This window comes from Beta vulgaris, chromosome 1 (assembly GCF_026745355.1).
Source record: "Beta vulgaris subsp. vulgaris cultivar EL10 chromosome 1, EL10.2, whole genome shotgun sequence".
Classification (NCBI taxonomy): Eukaryota; Viridiplantae; Streptophyta; class Magnoliopsida; order Caryophyllales; family Amaranthaceae; genus Beta; species Beta vulgaris.
This window is the reverse complement of record NC_079202.1, coordinates 23671977-23684623: the sequence shown is the minus strand read 5'-3', so window position 1 is coordinate 23684623 and position 12647 is coordinate 23671977. Positions and strand designations below refer to the sequence as shown.

The 12647-nt window shown below is 38.3% G+C and overlaps 2 protein-coding genes across 2 annotated transcripts; both read left to right on the top strand.

The window, feature by feature from the left end:
• The first annotated feature begins 328 nt into the window (after positions 1-328).
• Positions 329-955, top strand: LOC125493351 (uncharacterized). The gene has a single exon (XM_048636619.1). It carries the CDS (start codon positions 329-331, stop codon positions 953-955), a length of 627 nt encoding a protein of 208 aa, XP_048492576.1.
• Positions 956-7673: 6718 nt separating this feature from the next.
• On the top strand, positions 7674-8864 carry LOC125493354 (uncharacterized). Its single transcript, XM_048636622.1, has 2 exons — positions 7674-8052; positions 8275-8864. The coding sequence occupies exons 1-2, from the start codon at positions 7674-7676 to the stop codon at positions 8862-8864; spliced, it is 969 nt and encodes a 322-aa protein (XP_048492579.1).
• The last annotated feature ends 3783 nt before the right edge of the window (positions 8865-12647 follow it).

Genomic DNA, 12647 nt, shown 5'->3' with positions numbered 1-12647 from the left:
ATGCTGCAAGACTATAGCTTGTTAATGCTATTCTTCATGGTTTTCAACTCTACTGGTGTCAAATCTTTGTACTCCCTAAGAAGGTTTTTAAAGAGATCCAAAACATTTGTAGGGTTTTTCTATGGACTGGTCAAGATTCTTCTTCCAAGAAAGCTTTCATAGCTTGGGAAGCTCTGTGCTTACCTAAAAGCTGTCGGGGTATGAGCATCAAAAATCATGCTATATGGAATAAAGCTGCTATTGCAAGCTTTTGGGTTGTTTGTCAAAAGCAAAAAATTATGATTAAATGGCTGCATGACTATTACATCAAACAACAAATATTCTTAATATGGCGGCACCTAATAGGCTGTCATGGTCCATGAAGAAGGTGCTGGAGAGCAGAGAGGTTTTTCATGAACTTCAAGCTATGCATATGCTCCATTCTGCTGTGTTCTCTATCAGAAGGCTTTACTTACAAATGCAAGGTGAGCATGAACATGTGAGGTGGAAGAGAATTGTTTGCAACAATAAAGCAAGCCCTAAGACTTTATTTGTAACTTGGCTTATTCTCCATGGAAGAATTGCTACCAAGGACAGATTATTCTCCTGGGGGGTCACAGTGGATAATTGTTGTCCACTTTGTAATGCTACTTGTGAGATTATCTCCCACTTATTCTTTGAATGTACATTCTCTCAAAGCATCTGGACTGTCTGTCAGCGGCACTTGAAGGTTGTTGTGATCAGAAGACAATTTGATGAAGAAATTCATGCTGTTGCTATGAAGAGTAAGAGGAAAGGTGCTATAGCCCAGTTATACTGCATGATGTTTGTAGAAGCAATGTACCAGATTTGGCTTCAAAGGACTGCAAAAATTTATGGTGGAATTGTTCTGAATACTGAAGCTAATTACAGGCAGATTTGTTTTCGTGTAGCTAGTATATTTAATGACGATATTAGGCAGCTTCTTATTTGTTAGATATTTGGGTGCCATTTGTGTCTCTGCTAGTGTGAAGAGTTAGATGGGTTAGGGCTTTTGGTTTGTTACTCTCAGGCTCTTCCTAGATGGTAAGGGGAGCTCTTTCCTTATCTCTTTTCCCTTGATGTTGTTAGGTTGTATTACTCCTCTTTTTTTTTTTTTTTTCAATAATATCTTTGAATTGCCAAAAAAACTTGCTTAGCAGACATGGTTAGGGATCTACAACAAATAAACCTATTCAATAGATATATTTAGTACTCTCCCTAACTGTAATTTCCAACAATAAACAATAAGGAGCTACCACCAGCAATATCGGCACAAGAATATAACAGTTAGCAGGGAAGAACAATATAATTGTTAGCAGGGAAGAAAGATATAAACAATTATCAGGGAAGAAAAATATAAACAATTAGCAAGGAAGAAAAATATAATCATGCTGAACTAACTATTTAATGTAGGCATATGATATTCCTATCCTATATGCACTTCTTATACTACCCATTCTCACAATACAACAATTAAAACTTAAATGTATTAATATAATAAACAATATTAATTATAATTTTCGACTTAATAATAAACATAACGTCGAACTCAACAAAATGAAGTTCTGAAAATATTTCGACAATATAAAAAAAATTTCGAACTAACTAAAATATTTTCGGACCAAATGAATTTTTGAAACAAAAAAAAATTTCCGGACCAAAAAAAAATAATTTTCAAACTTAAAAATAAAATGAAATTCGGACCTAGTATTTCGAAAAAAAATATTTCGGCCTATGTATAAAAAATATATTCGAACCTTTATTTTTTCCGAAAAAAATATTTCTAACACTAATTTTAACATAATAGCGTGTTTCAAAAATTAATTTAAACACAACGAATAAATAGAAGCTCAATTGTAAGAAATTCATTTAAATAACTAGCTAGTTAGGCGCTAAATTTTTTGATAATAACCTAAAGCTCTAATACCACTTTATAACCCCCCGATAATTCTCTCTTTTCCAAAATACCTTTTCAATATAACTCTTAGAGAAAAATCAAATCATTATCGCCCATGTGATAACGTATCAGCTTATTCAGAATTTTGCAGCGGAAAACTAACTGAACTTTAGAATTGAAATATAATAAATAAAGAAATAACTTTAAAACCAAACAACATTATTAACTTTTACTTCAAACCAAATGTAAATGTATTTACTATAATAAATAGATCAATTTGTTACACAAGCTCTCCATTCCCAAATTCTCATGATGCAACATCTGCACACCTATAGATGTCAAAGCACTTAAGAATCTGCTCACCAAGAATGGGTCATCACAGGATGAATAAGGCAAAGCCATGATCAATGCATACAAACAAAGCACGTAATCAACAAATTGAGTACTACATAATAATAAATAAACATTCCTAACACGATACTAATAAATATAAGCAGGGATAAATAACAACATAACAATCTACATATAACTATTACTGAACTAAACTTTAACACTCTTTTTATTACTTTCATGAATAGTTATTGGACCGAGTTGTCTCATCTTAAACCAGCCTTCCCTTTGAAAGACGAAATACGGGAGCGACTCCATATTCCATAATGACCTACGATATCCAGGAACCTTTTAATAATAACAGGAGCAGTGATCAATCCAATTCCCAGAAAAAGCCATGGCACGACCACCATGAACCCCAACTCATGATTGTCCAACTTCAGACGTGCACCAGTCTAATATTTATTACTATCCAAGTTTCACCTTACATGATTTACCAATTATTACTTGTTATGACACACAAGCAATACAGATAATACATAACCAATCATTCACAACTTTATTTCTTTTTTATCTTAGGATTAAATAAGTGATCATACAACTTACAACCCAAGATTACTTCCATCTTTAATCCAAAATTTTTTATTTTTTGAAACTTGAACCTAGCCAACAACCAACTTACCTTTCAAAGGCTGAAATTATCAACTCGCCAAACTAAATAAGGCCCACAATTCTCATAGAGCAGTGACTATCTCTATTATATAAGACGAAGGAGGAGCAATGATGCCTTTCTTGAAATTTACTTAATTACCCCTCCATAACAGAAATATTAGAAATTTCCACACATGAACTTGCCAACAATCGAATCTTTATTAAACCCACTCAACTCATATAAAAGCTCAAATACATAAACTTGCCAATAATAAAGATTCAATAAAAAAGATTCATAATCAAGAACTTACCAAACATTAATATCACATACAATAACAAAAAAATGCATGGCATTCTCATTACATAGACAACTCAAATTCAAACTCAAAATAATTTTTCCATAACACAAACACAATTACTAAAACAAACTCCAAACCAAAAAAAAAAAAATCAGTTTTCTTCAAAGATTGGGGCTTCACAACATTCTCAAATACGGCATTCTTGCGGATACTATACTGGTAATCAGGTATGCAGATCATTATTGAACATAAAGTTTGTGTAATGTTCTATGTTCAATAAATCGTAAGAATTAATATATCTAGATTCATTTACAAAAAAAAAAATAATTAAATCACTCACAACCTTTATTAGTTTTTTACATTAGCGAATTAATATATCTAAATTCATCTAACTATTGGTCATTCACATTTTAAGAGTAATCATAACTATATTACTAATGGAGTATATAATAACAAATTTTGAAATTAACTCACGCATCGCATGCATATAAGACTGGTAATAATATAAGGGAACACATGATTTAATCATGATCCAACTGACAAATATATTAATTCCCCCATGTGAATTAATAAATAAAGTTCCCAACCAACATGCTTGCATCAATTTTCTTATCTAAAAACTGAAGAAACTCCCTCGTGAAAAAGGGCTCTCTCTCTCTACTGCGATTGTGCCGATAGTGCGATCTCACCACTGCCGGTGCGCCTCCGTCGCGGCGGTATACCTCCTTAGCCATGGCTGAGGAGATCACAAAATTTTGTTCACAGTTACGTATTAACGATGAGGAAGAATCTGTTCTGGACCTTGAGGTTTTAAACCCTAGCCACGATTCGGAGAAAGTCTCGCTTCTGCTTCTTGGACGATTGTTAACCAAAAGATCTTATAATGTTGAAGCCTTTAAACGAACCATGACTAATGTCTGGGGTCTTGCTCATGGTGTGGCGATTAGGGTTCTTAGCCCTAATTTATTTGCTTTTCAATTCTTTCACTGGAAGGACCTTAAAAAAGTCATGGATGGTCGCCCGTGGTGTTTTGGTAACATGCTTCTTCTTTTGATGGAGGCTATTGGGGAAGAGCAACCGGACCATGTTACGATTAACCAGTCTCCGTTTTGGGTTCGCATTGAAAATCTGCCTTTTAATTACCGATCTGATGAAATAATTAGGGCATTGGTCGGAAATATGGGTGAAATACTGGAGCTTGAAGAAGATGTGGTAGGGATTGGAAGATACAGGAGGGTTCGAGTTTTAATGGATGTGACGAAACCCATCTGTCGGTTCCGACGATTAAAGGATCGGAACGGCAAAGAGTTTCAAGTGGATTTTGCATATGAGAGGCTGCCTTTTTTCTGTTTTGCCTGCGGAATTATGGGCCATTCAGAGCGGGATTGCCATGTTGTTTCAGAAGAAGATAAACAAGAGGGTATGGGATGGAGTCTGGGGTTGAAGGCGACCCCTCGCAAGGGCCGTTCAAGAGAGATTGAAGAAGAAAGGAAGCTGAGAGCCGCAAAAAAGCTGGTCTTCGTGGCCGAGGATGGGGATAAAGAAGAGCTTAAGTCTCTTGCTGATTTGGAATGCTCCTTATCCATCATGGGTGCTGATCCCAAGGAGGGAATTATGACTATGTTGCGTGGTCATGCTTTTCACAGTGATAATGAGGGTCAGGTGGTAAAGGGAAAGGAGAAAATACCTGCAGTGGAGAGTAGCTTAAATGGAAATGAGGCTCGCAATATTGTATTGGTGCAACAACAAATTCCAAATAGTGAGGCTCCAAATTCCTTGGAGGATGGCACAAATTTCTATGGTAAAAATGAGTCTCATGACCCATGCTTAAATGAACCTCATGCATGCAATTATGAAGTGGTGCAGCTGGCAAATTCCACGTGGGAATCCAAATTCTTTGGAGAATGGCAAAATTTCTTATGGTAAAAATGTGACACATGACCCAGGTGATTTTTTAAATTCTGCTTTAACTTTTGTTGCTGGCAATGGTGGGGTTGCTAAAAAATTTAAGAAGCAAAAATGTCAAACACGTGTGGTTAAAAATATGGATGTGTCTTTAACTGAGAACCCTTGTTTTATTGTTGATGGTTTGATGGCGGGTGAGAAGCGTAAATTGGTTGATAATATGGTGGTGGATGGTGGGGTTGATTTTGCTGATTGCGGGTCTAAGAAACTCAAGATGATTTATGGTTCTGAATCTGGCAGTACTAATGATATTGTCGAGGCGGAGGTTGGGCTTAACCAACCCCGCCGGGAGTTATGAAAATTCTATGTTGGAACTGTCAGGGTATGGGTAACCCTTGGACAGTTCGTCAATTGCGAAGACTTAATACTTCCAATACCCCCGACATTTTGTTTGTGTCGGAAACTAAGGTTACAAAAAACATTGTTGAACAGAAAAAGGAGAGTCTTGGGTTTTCTAGTGCCTATGGTGTGTCTTGTGTGGGAAGAGCAGGTGGGTTGTGTATATTTTGGAAGGATGACTCCATTTCTTTCACTTTGTTCTCTTCCTCTCAAAATCATATTTGTGGGGACATAGTGAGTAAGGGGAACGTTCACTGGAGATTTGTGGGGATCTATGGATGGCCGGAGGAGAATAAGCATAAAACTTGGGCTTTGATAAAAGGGTTGTGTGACGAGTATGAGGGGCCTATAGTATTTGGGGGCGACTTTAATGAAATTTTGAGTTATGATGAGAAGGAAGGGGGTGCTTCGAGGGAGCGGAGAGCTATGGTGGGGTTTCGAAATGTGATGGATGAATGTAGTCTTGGAGATTTGCGGTTTGTGGGTCAATGGCACACTTGGGAGAGAGGGAGGAGTCCGGAATCTCGAATTTGAGAACGCTTGGACCGGTTTATCGTCTCGCGTTCTTGGTTGAACACATTTCCAGAGGCTTTTATTGATCATAGGGTGCGTTACTGTTCGGACCATGCTGCTATTGTATTACGTTGTTTGGGAAATGAGGGGATGCCGAGAAGACGGGCTGGTGGTTTTCGTTTTGAGACCTTTTGGCTTCTCGATGATGCTTGTGAGGAGGTGGTTAGGGGTGCGTGGAGTGCAGCAGAGGGTGATAGAATTTGTGAGAAATTAGGGGCTGTTGTGAGGGAGTTGCAGGGATGGAGTAAAAAAGCTTTCGGGACTCTTAGAAAGAAAATTGAAGTAGTGGAGAAAAAGTTACATGAAGCCCAATGTGAAGCTATTTCGAATGACAGTTGTGAGAGGTGTGTGTTTGGAAAAGGAGTTGGATGAATTACATGCTAAGAATGAGGCTTACTGGTACATGAGATCGCGAGTGGCGGAAGTAAAGGATGGGGATAGAAATACTTCCTATTTTCATCATAAAGCTTCCCAAAGGAAAAAACGGAACCTCATTCATGGTATTTTAGATGGAGGTGGGAGGTGGCAAACGGAAGGCGAGGAGATTGAGTGTGTGGTGGAACGTTATTTTCAGGAGATCTTTACTTCCTCCGAGCCTTCTTCTAATGATTTTCTGGAGGTATTGCAGCATGTGAAGATGTCTGTGACACAGGAGTATAACGATATTCTTCTGAAGCCTTACTCAAAAGAGGAGATTTTTTCAGCTTTGAGCGATATGCACCCTTGTAAAGCCCCAGGGCCTGATGGTATGCATGCTATCTTTTATCAGAGATTCTGGCATATAATTGGTGATGAGGTTTTTAATTTTGTTAGCAGCATTTAACATAACTATTCTTGCCCAAGGAATGTTAATTGTACTAATATTGCTCTTATTCCCAAAGTTAAATCCCCTACTGTTGTCTCTGAATTCAGGCCTATAAGTTTATACAATGTATTGTACAAAATAGCTTCTAAAGCTATTGTTTTGAGGCATAAACAATTTATGTCCTGTATTGTAACGGAGAATCAAAGTGCGTTTGTCCCTGGACGAATGATTTCGGATAACTCTCTCATTGCTCTGGAGATCTTTCATACTATGAATAAGAGGAATAATAGCAGGAAAGGATTGATTGCGATGAAACTTGACATGAGTAAAGCCTATGACAGAGTGGAGTGGGGTTTTCTCAGGAAGCTACTGTTGACGATGGGGTTTGATGGGAGATGGGTTAATCTGGTTATGAGTTGTGTTGCTACTGTTTCGTATTCTTTCATTATTAATGGAAGGGTATGTGGTTCTGTTACCCCTTCTAGAGGATTATGCCAGGGGGATCCTTTGTCTCCTTTCCTGTTTATCTTGGTTCCTGATGCATTCTCTCAGATGGTTAAACAAAAAGGTGGCTACGAAAGAAATTCATGGTGCGAAAGCAAGCCGGAATGGTCCAGAAATCTCTCACCTTCTTTTTGCAGATGACAGCCTTCTCTTTACTAGGGCTACCCGACAGGAGTGCTTGACAATAGTTGATGTTCTCAACAAATATGAAGCAGCATCCCGGCAGAAAATTAATTATGAAAAGTCGGAGGTATCTTTTAGTACGGGTGTAGGCTGTGCAAAAAAAGAAGAATTGATTAATCTTCTCCATATGAGGCAAGTTGATAGACACCAGAAGTATCTTGGTATTCCAGCTCTTTGTGGGAGATCTAAGAAAGTGCTTTTTCGGGAACTCTTATATAGAATGTGGAAGAAGTTAAGGGGTTGGAAAGAAAAGTTATTGTCGCGAGCCGGGAAAGAAGTTCTTATCAAGACTGTTATCCAAGCATTGCCTACGTACCTAATGGGAGTTTATAAGCTTCCTGCTGCTGTCATAAAAGAAATCCATTCAGCTATGGCGCGATTCTGGTGGGGAGGAAAAGGGGATGAGCGGAAAATGCATTGGCTAAGTTGGGAGAAAATGTGCAAGCCCAAGTGTATGGGGGGTATGGGATTTAAGGACCTTGCGGTCTTTAATGATGCTTTATTGGGTAAGCAAGTGTGGCGATTATTACATAATAAAGAGTCCCTTTTGAGTAGGGTAATGAGTGCCAAGTATTATCCTCATGGTGATGTTTGTCAAGCGCGGTTAGGATACTCGCATAGTTAGTCGTGGCAGAGTATTTGGGGTGCGAAGAGTTTGGTATTGGAGGGTTTGATCTGGAGGGTTGGAGATGGTACGAAAATTGACATATGGAGTGCACCATGGGTAGGGGATGAAGAAGGTAGATTCATCAAGAGTGCTCGAGTGGAGGGACTAGAAGTGGTGGGAGATTTAATGGATGTTGGAAGGAAGGAGTGGAACGTGGATATAATCGAGAGCCATTTCAATGAACGTGATCAACATTGTATAATGGCCATTCCTTTAAGCACTAGATGTCTACATGACGAGTTAACTTGGGCGTACTCTAAGGACGACACTTATTCGGTGAAAACTGCTTATATGTTGGGAAAAGGGGGGAACCTGGAGGATTTTCATAGAGTGTGGAATATATTATGGAGCTTAAATGTGTCGCCTAAGGTATGTCATTTCATGTGGCGCGCTTGCACAAGTTCACTCCCAGTAAGGAAAGTGCTTCAGAGATGCCACCTCATTGACGATGCAGGGTGCCCCTGTTGTGCCAGAGAGGATAAGACTCAATCACATTTATTCTATCGCTGCCAGATGTCAATCAAATTGTGGGAAGAGCTGGGCAGTTACATATTATTGCCAGGGGTGGAAGATGAAGCCATGTGTGATACCCTAGTCAGATGGAGTCAGATGGATGCAAATGTGGTTCAAAAGGGTTGTTATATCCTATAGAACGTTTGGGTTGAAAGAAACAGGAGAGTCTTTGAGTATACAAGTCACCCTGCCACTGTTGTGGGCCAGAGAATTATGAGACAAGTTGATGATTTTAATAACTATGCTGTGAGGATTTATGGAGGAATGCGCCCCCCTGCGGCTCCGAGCCCAAGCCGATGGTATGCTCCCCCGGTTGGCGCTATTAAATTGAACACGGATGCAAGTTTGGTCGAGGAAGGATGGGTGGGACTTGGAGTGATAGCCCGCGACTCGGAAGGTAAGGTGTGCTTTGCTGCAACTAGACGTGTGCGTGCCTACTGGCCTCCCGAGGTAGCTGTATGCAAGGCCATTTACATGGCAACCCGCTTGGCCAAAGCTCATGGGTATGGTGATGTGATTTTTGAATCCGACTCTCTGGTGGTAACGAAAGCAGCAATTTTCTTCTCAGATTTGGATGCAATACTTGGGGACATTCTTTCTATGTGTAATGCATTTTCTTCTGTTTCTTTTTCTCATGTTAAAAGGGATGGGAATACTGTTGCCCATAACCTTGCTAGAGTTGTGCCTTTTGGTGTTGAACAATGTTGGGAGCATCACTGTCCTAGTACTGTAACACCTTATGTACTTATGGACACTTTGTCCCTTTGATTAATGCACTTCTCTTTCCCCTCAAAAAAAAAAAAAAAAAATCTCATACTTAACATGTTCGCACACAGGCATAAAACATGTAAAATCGAATAATAATAGCAATCATATATGAACTCACAAAGTTCCTATACATGATACTACATAACCTTTTCTTCCTAAAATCATGATACTACATCAAACAACACATAGGTATGTACGTACCTTGTGTACAAATTGATAGGCCACTTTTAACACTTTAGAAGTCGCCTACAGAGTAATCTCCGCCTAAAACAACCAATAGAATTTATAATCAATACTCCAAATAAATTCCAGAAACTATAAAATACTTTAAATTTCCTTTCAAAATATTTAAAAGTTGCTTTTATCATTAAAAATTCAATTACTCATATTCCTTAGCATAGTACTACTATACTAGTCATGAAAACCCATAAAACTCCATTAAGAACAATCTTTCTAAAATTTCAACAACTTATAAATTATTAAAACTCTCTTTAAACATACTTATACATGCTTAAATTCATAAGTTAAATCAATTTCATAGTTTATAACATGCTACTATGATGTTTACAATCTTTAATACCCTAAAAATCCATGCTTTGATAATTAAAAATCCCAATTTAAATAATAATCAAATCTGATTTTTTATTCTTTCAATACATAATTTGTATAATCATAGATTCCTTATTAAAATAGTAAATTAAAGCTTTTAATCATAATTAGTACTAAAATAAAATATAAAAACATAATCTTTAATCAAAACTTAAGAAAGAAAAAAAGAAATCAAACCAACACAAGAAAAAAGAGGAAGAGGAATCACGTGGAAGGGAGAGGAGAGATATAATATCTTTTTTTGTGGGTAAAATATATGGGCTTAATGATATTTATAGTCAAGAATTCCTTTTGGGTTTAGGAAAAGGCAATTGGATGCTAAGTAGGATAGAACAATGAATAAGATTGATGAATAAACTCCTAATATTACTAGAAGTTCCTTTTTCTAGTCCAATTAGTATTTGGATTCCATTTCAAATTCAATTAGTATTTCAAAAATTTTTCAAAGCATGCCTTAACAAAATATTTTGACTTCCTTAACTCTTTAAAATAATTTCTTTGACTTTCAAAATAGTCAACCTTTTAAATAAATAAATTAGTTTAAACTAAATTATATTTAAATGTAAATAAATATATATATATACTAAAACATATTTAGAAAATCCATAAATTTACGGGGGATTACAACCTAGCTTTGTATTATAACCTTTTTCTCCATGAAATGAAACAAAACTTTTGCATCTCCATGTGTTTGTTATTTGCAATATTGTCTCGTTTCCTTTTAAATATCTGATTGACTTCTGTATTTGCGTAACTGGTTACGTTAAACAATTGTTAAGCCTTTTAACTGGATAAGTTATCGCATTTCTTCTACCTAGCTAAGTCACAATTGCCGACTGGTTAAGTCATAACATTGAGAATTTTTGAACTAGTTAAGTCTTTGATTGGTTACAAAAAGGTAAAACTATTTCGACTGGTTAAGTCTAGTAGCCCGACTCGTTATAGGATGTGCCGATTGGCTACAATTTGTTGTTCAGTTATTAAATATGCCCCTATTACAATTGACAAACATTACATATAGAATCTCTTGTGGTTGTATGCGTTCTAGGGTCGGGCTAGGGTACACCTTCTAGGGATTCCTGTCGAAATGTGCAAGGTTTGATCAATCCCGTCACCTTGTAAGGGCCATCCCAGTTGGCGTCCAACTTCCTTTTCAGGTGTAAAAATCCAGTAGCTTTGACTTTCCAAACTACCCAATCGCCAAGTTAGATTAGCCTGACTTTTACTCAGTGGTTGAATTGGCGGGTGAATGGATTTCAGCAACGTATTACCCCTTGTTTCTAGCAGCAGATCTAAGTTGACGGGCTTCTCTTATTCATTCTTCCCGAACTCATAGAAAGTCATTTGGGGTGAGGGGATGCCGACCTCCAATTGTAGGACTGCTCCACTTTCATATACAAGGTTGATCGGATATTGACCCGCAATCTATTTTGTAGTGACCCGAGCTGACCAGAGGACTCCTGGTAAGTCGTCGACTCATGGTCCTTTGGCAGCCTCTAAGGATTTTTTGATTCCTTTGAGGATTATCTTGTTGTCCGACTCGACCTGTTCGTTGGTCTGTGGCCTAGACACGGCAGAAAACTTGGCATGTATTCCAAACCGAGCGCAATACTCTCGAGTAAGGCCACTATTGAACTATCGTCCATTGTCGGATATCAATATCCTTGGCACTCCAAACTTGGTGATGATATTCCTCCAAATGAAGTCTGAACTTGCCTATCTGTTATTGAGGCGAGTGGCTCAGCCTCTATCCACTTGTTGAAGTAGTCAATTGCCACTATTAGGAACTTGCGTTGGCCTGAAGCTGGGGGGAATGGTCCGAGTAGGTCCATTCCCCATTTGTCAAATAGTAAAACTGCATGGATGGTTGTCAAAGGAGAGGCTGGTGCTCTAGGAATGTGCGTGTGGATCTAGCACAATGGAGACCTCTTAACCAATTCTTGGACATCTGACTTCAGAGTGGGCCAGTAGTAACTAGCTATGAGTGCTTTTCTAGATTTTGTCCTTCCCCGTTGGTGAATTCCATAGGCTCCTTGGTGGATGTCCCATAGGATGTAGTCTCCTTCTTCGGGAGTCACACATTTGAGCGGAGGGTGGGTGAAGGACTTCTTGTAGAGCTAATCTTTGTGCCATAAGAACCATCATGCTTTGCGCTGAACTCGCTCGCTTCTTTGTGGTCCTCGGGTAGCACCACATCTCTCAGATACTTGACCACTTCTTCCATCCATGTGGATGTCCGATTCAACACCGACTATTTTTTGGCGTTAATGCTCGACTGATGTAGTACCTCCCATATAATGGTCCGAAGAGCCAATCCCTCTGCGAAACTAGCCATCCGAGCTAAGGCATCAACTTGTTGGTTTTCTGATCGTTGGATATGAGTGGTGCTGAATTGGGCCAACTTCTTGACGAATTTTTGGGTTTTGGCCAAGTACATTCTCATGTTATCCTCTTTGGCTTCGTACTCTCATGACACCTGACCTACTATGAGTACTAAGTCGAATTTTGCCTTTACTGATGTGGCTCCTTCCAGGATGCATAGTT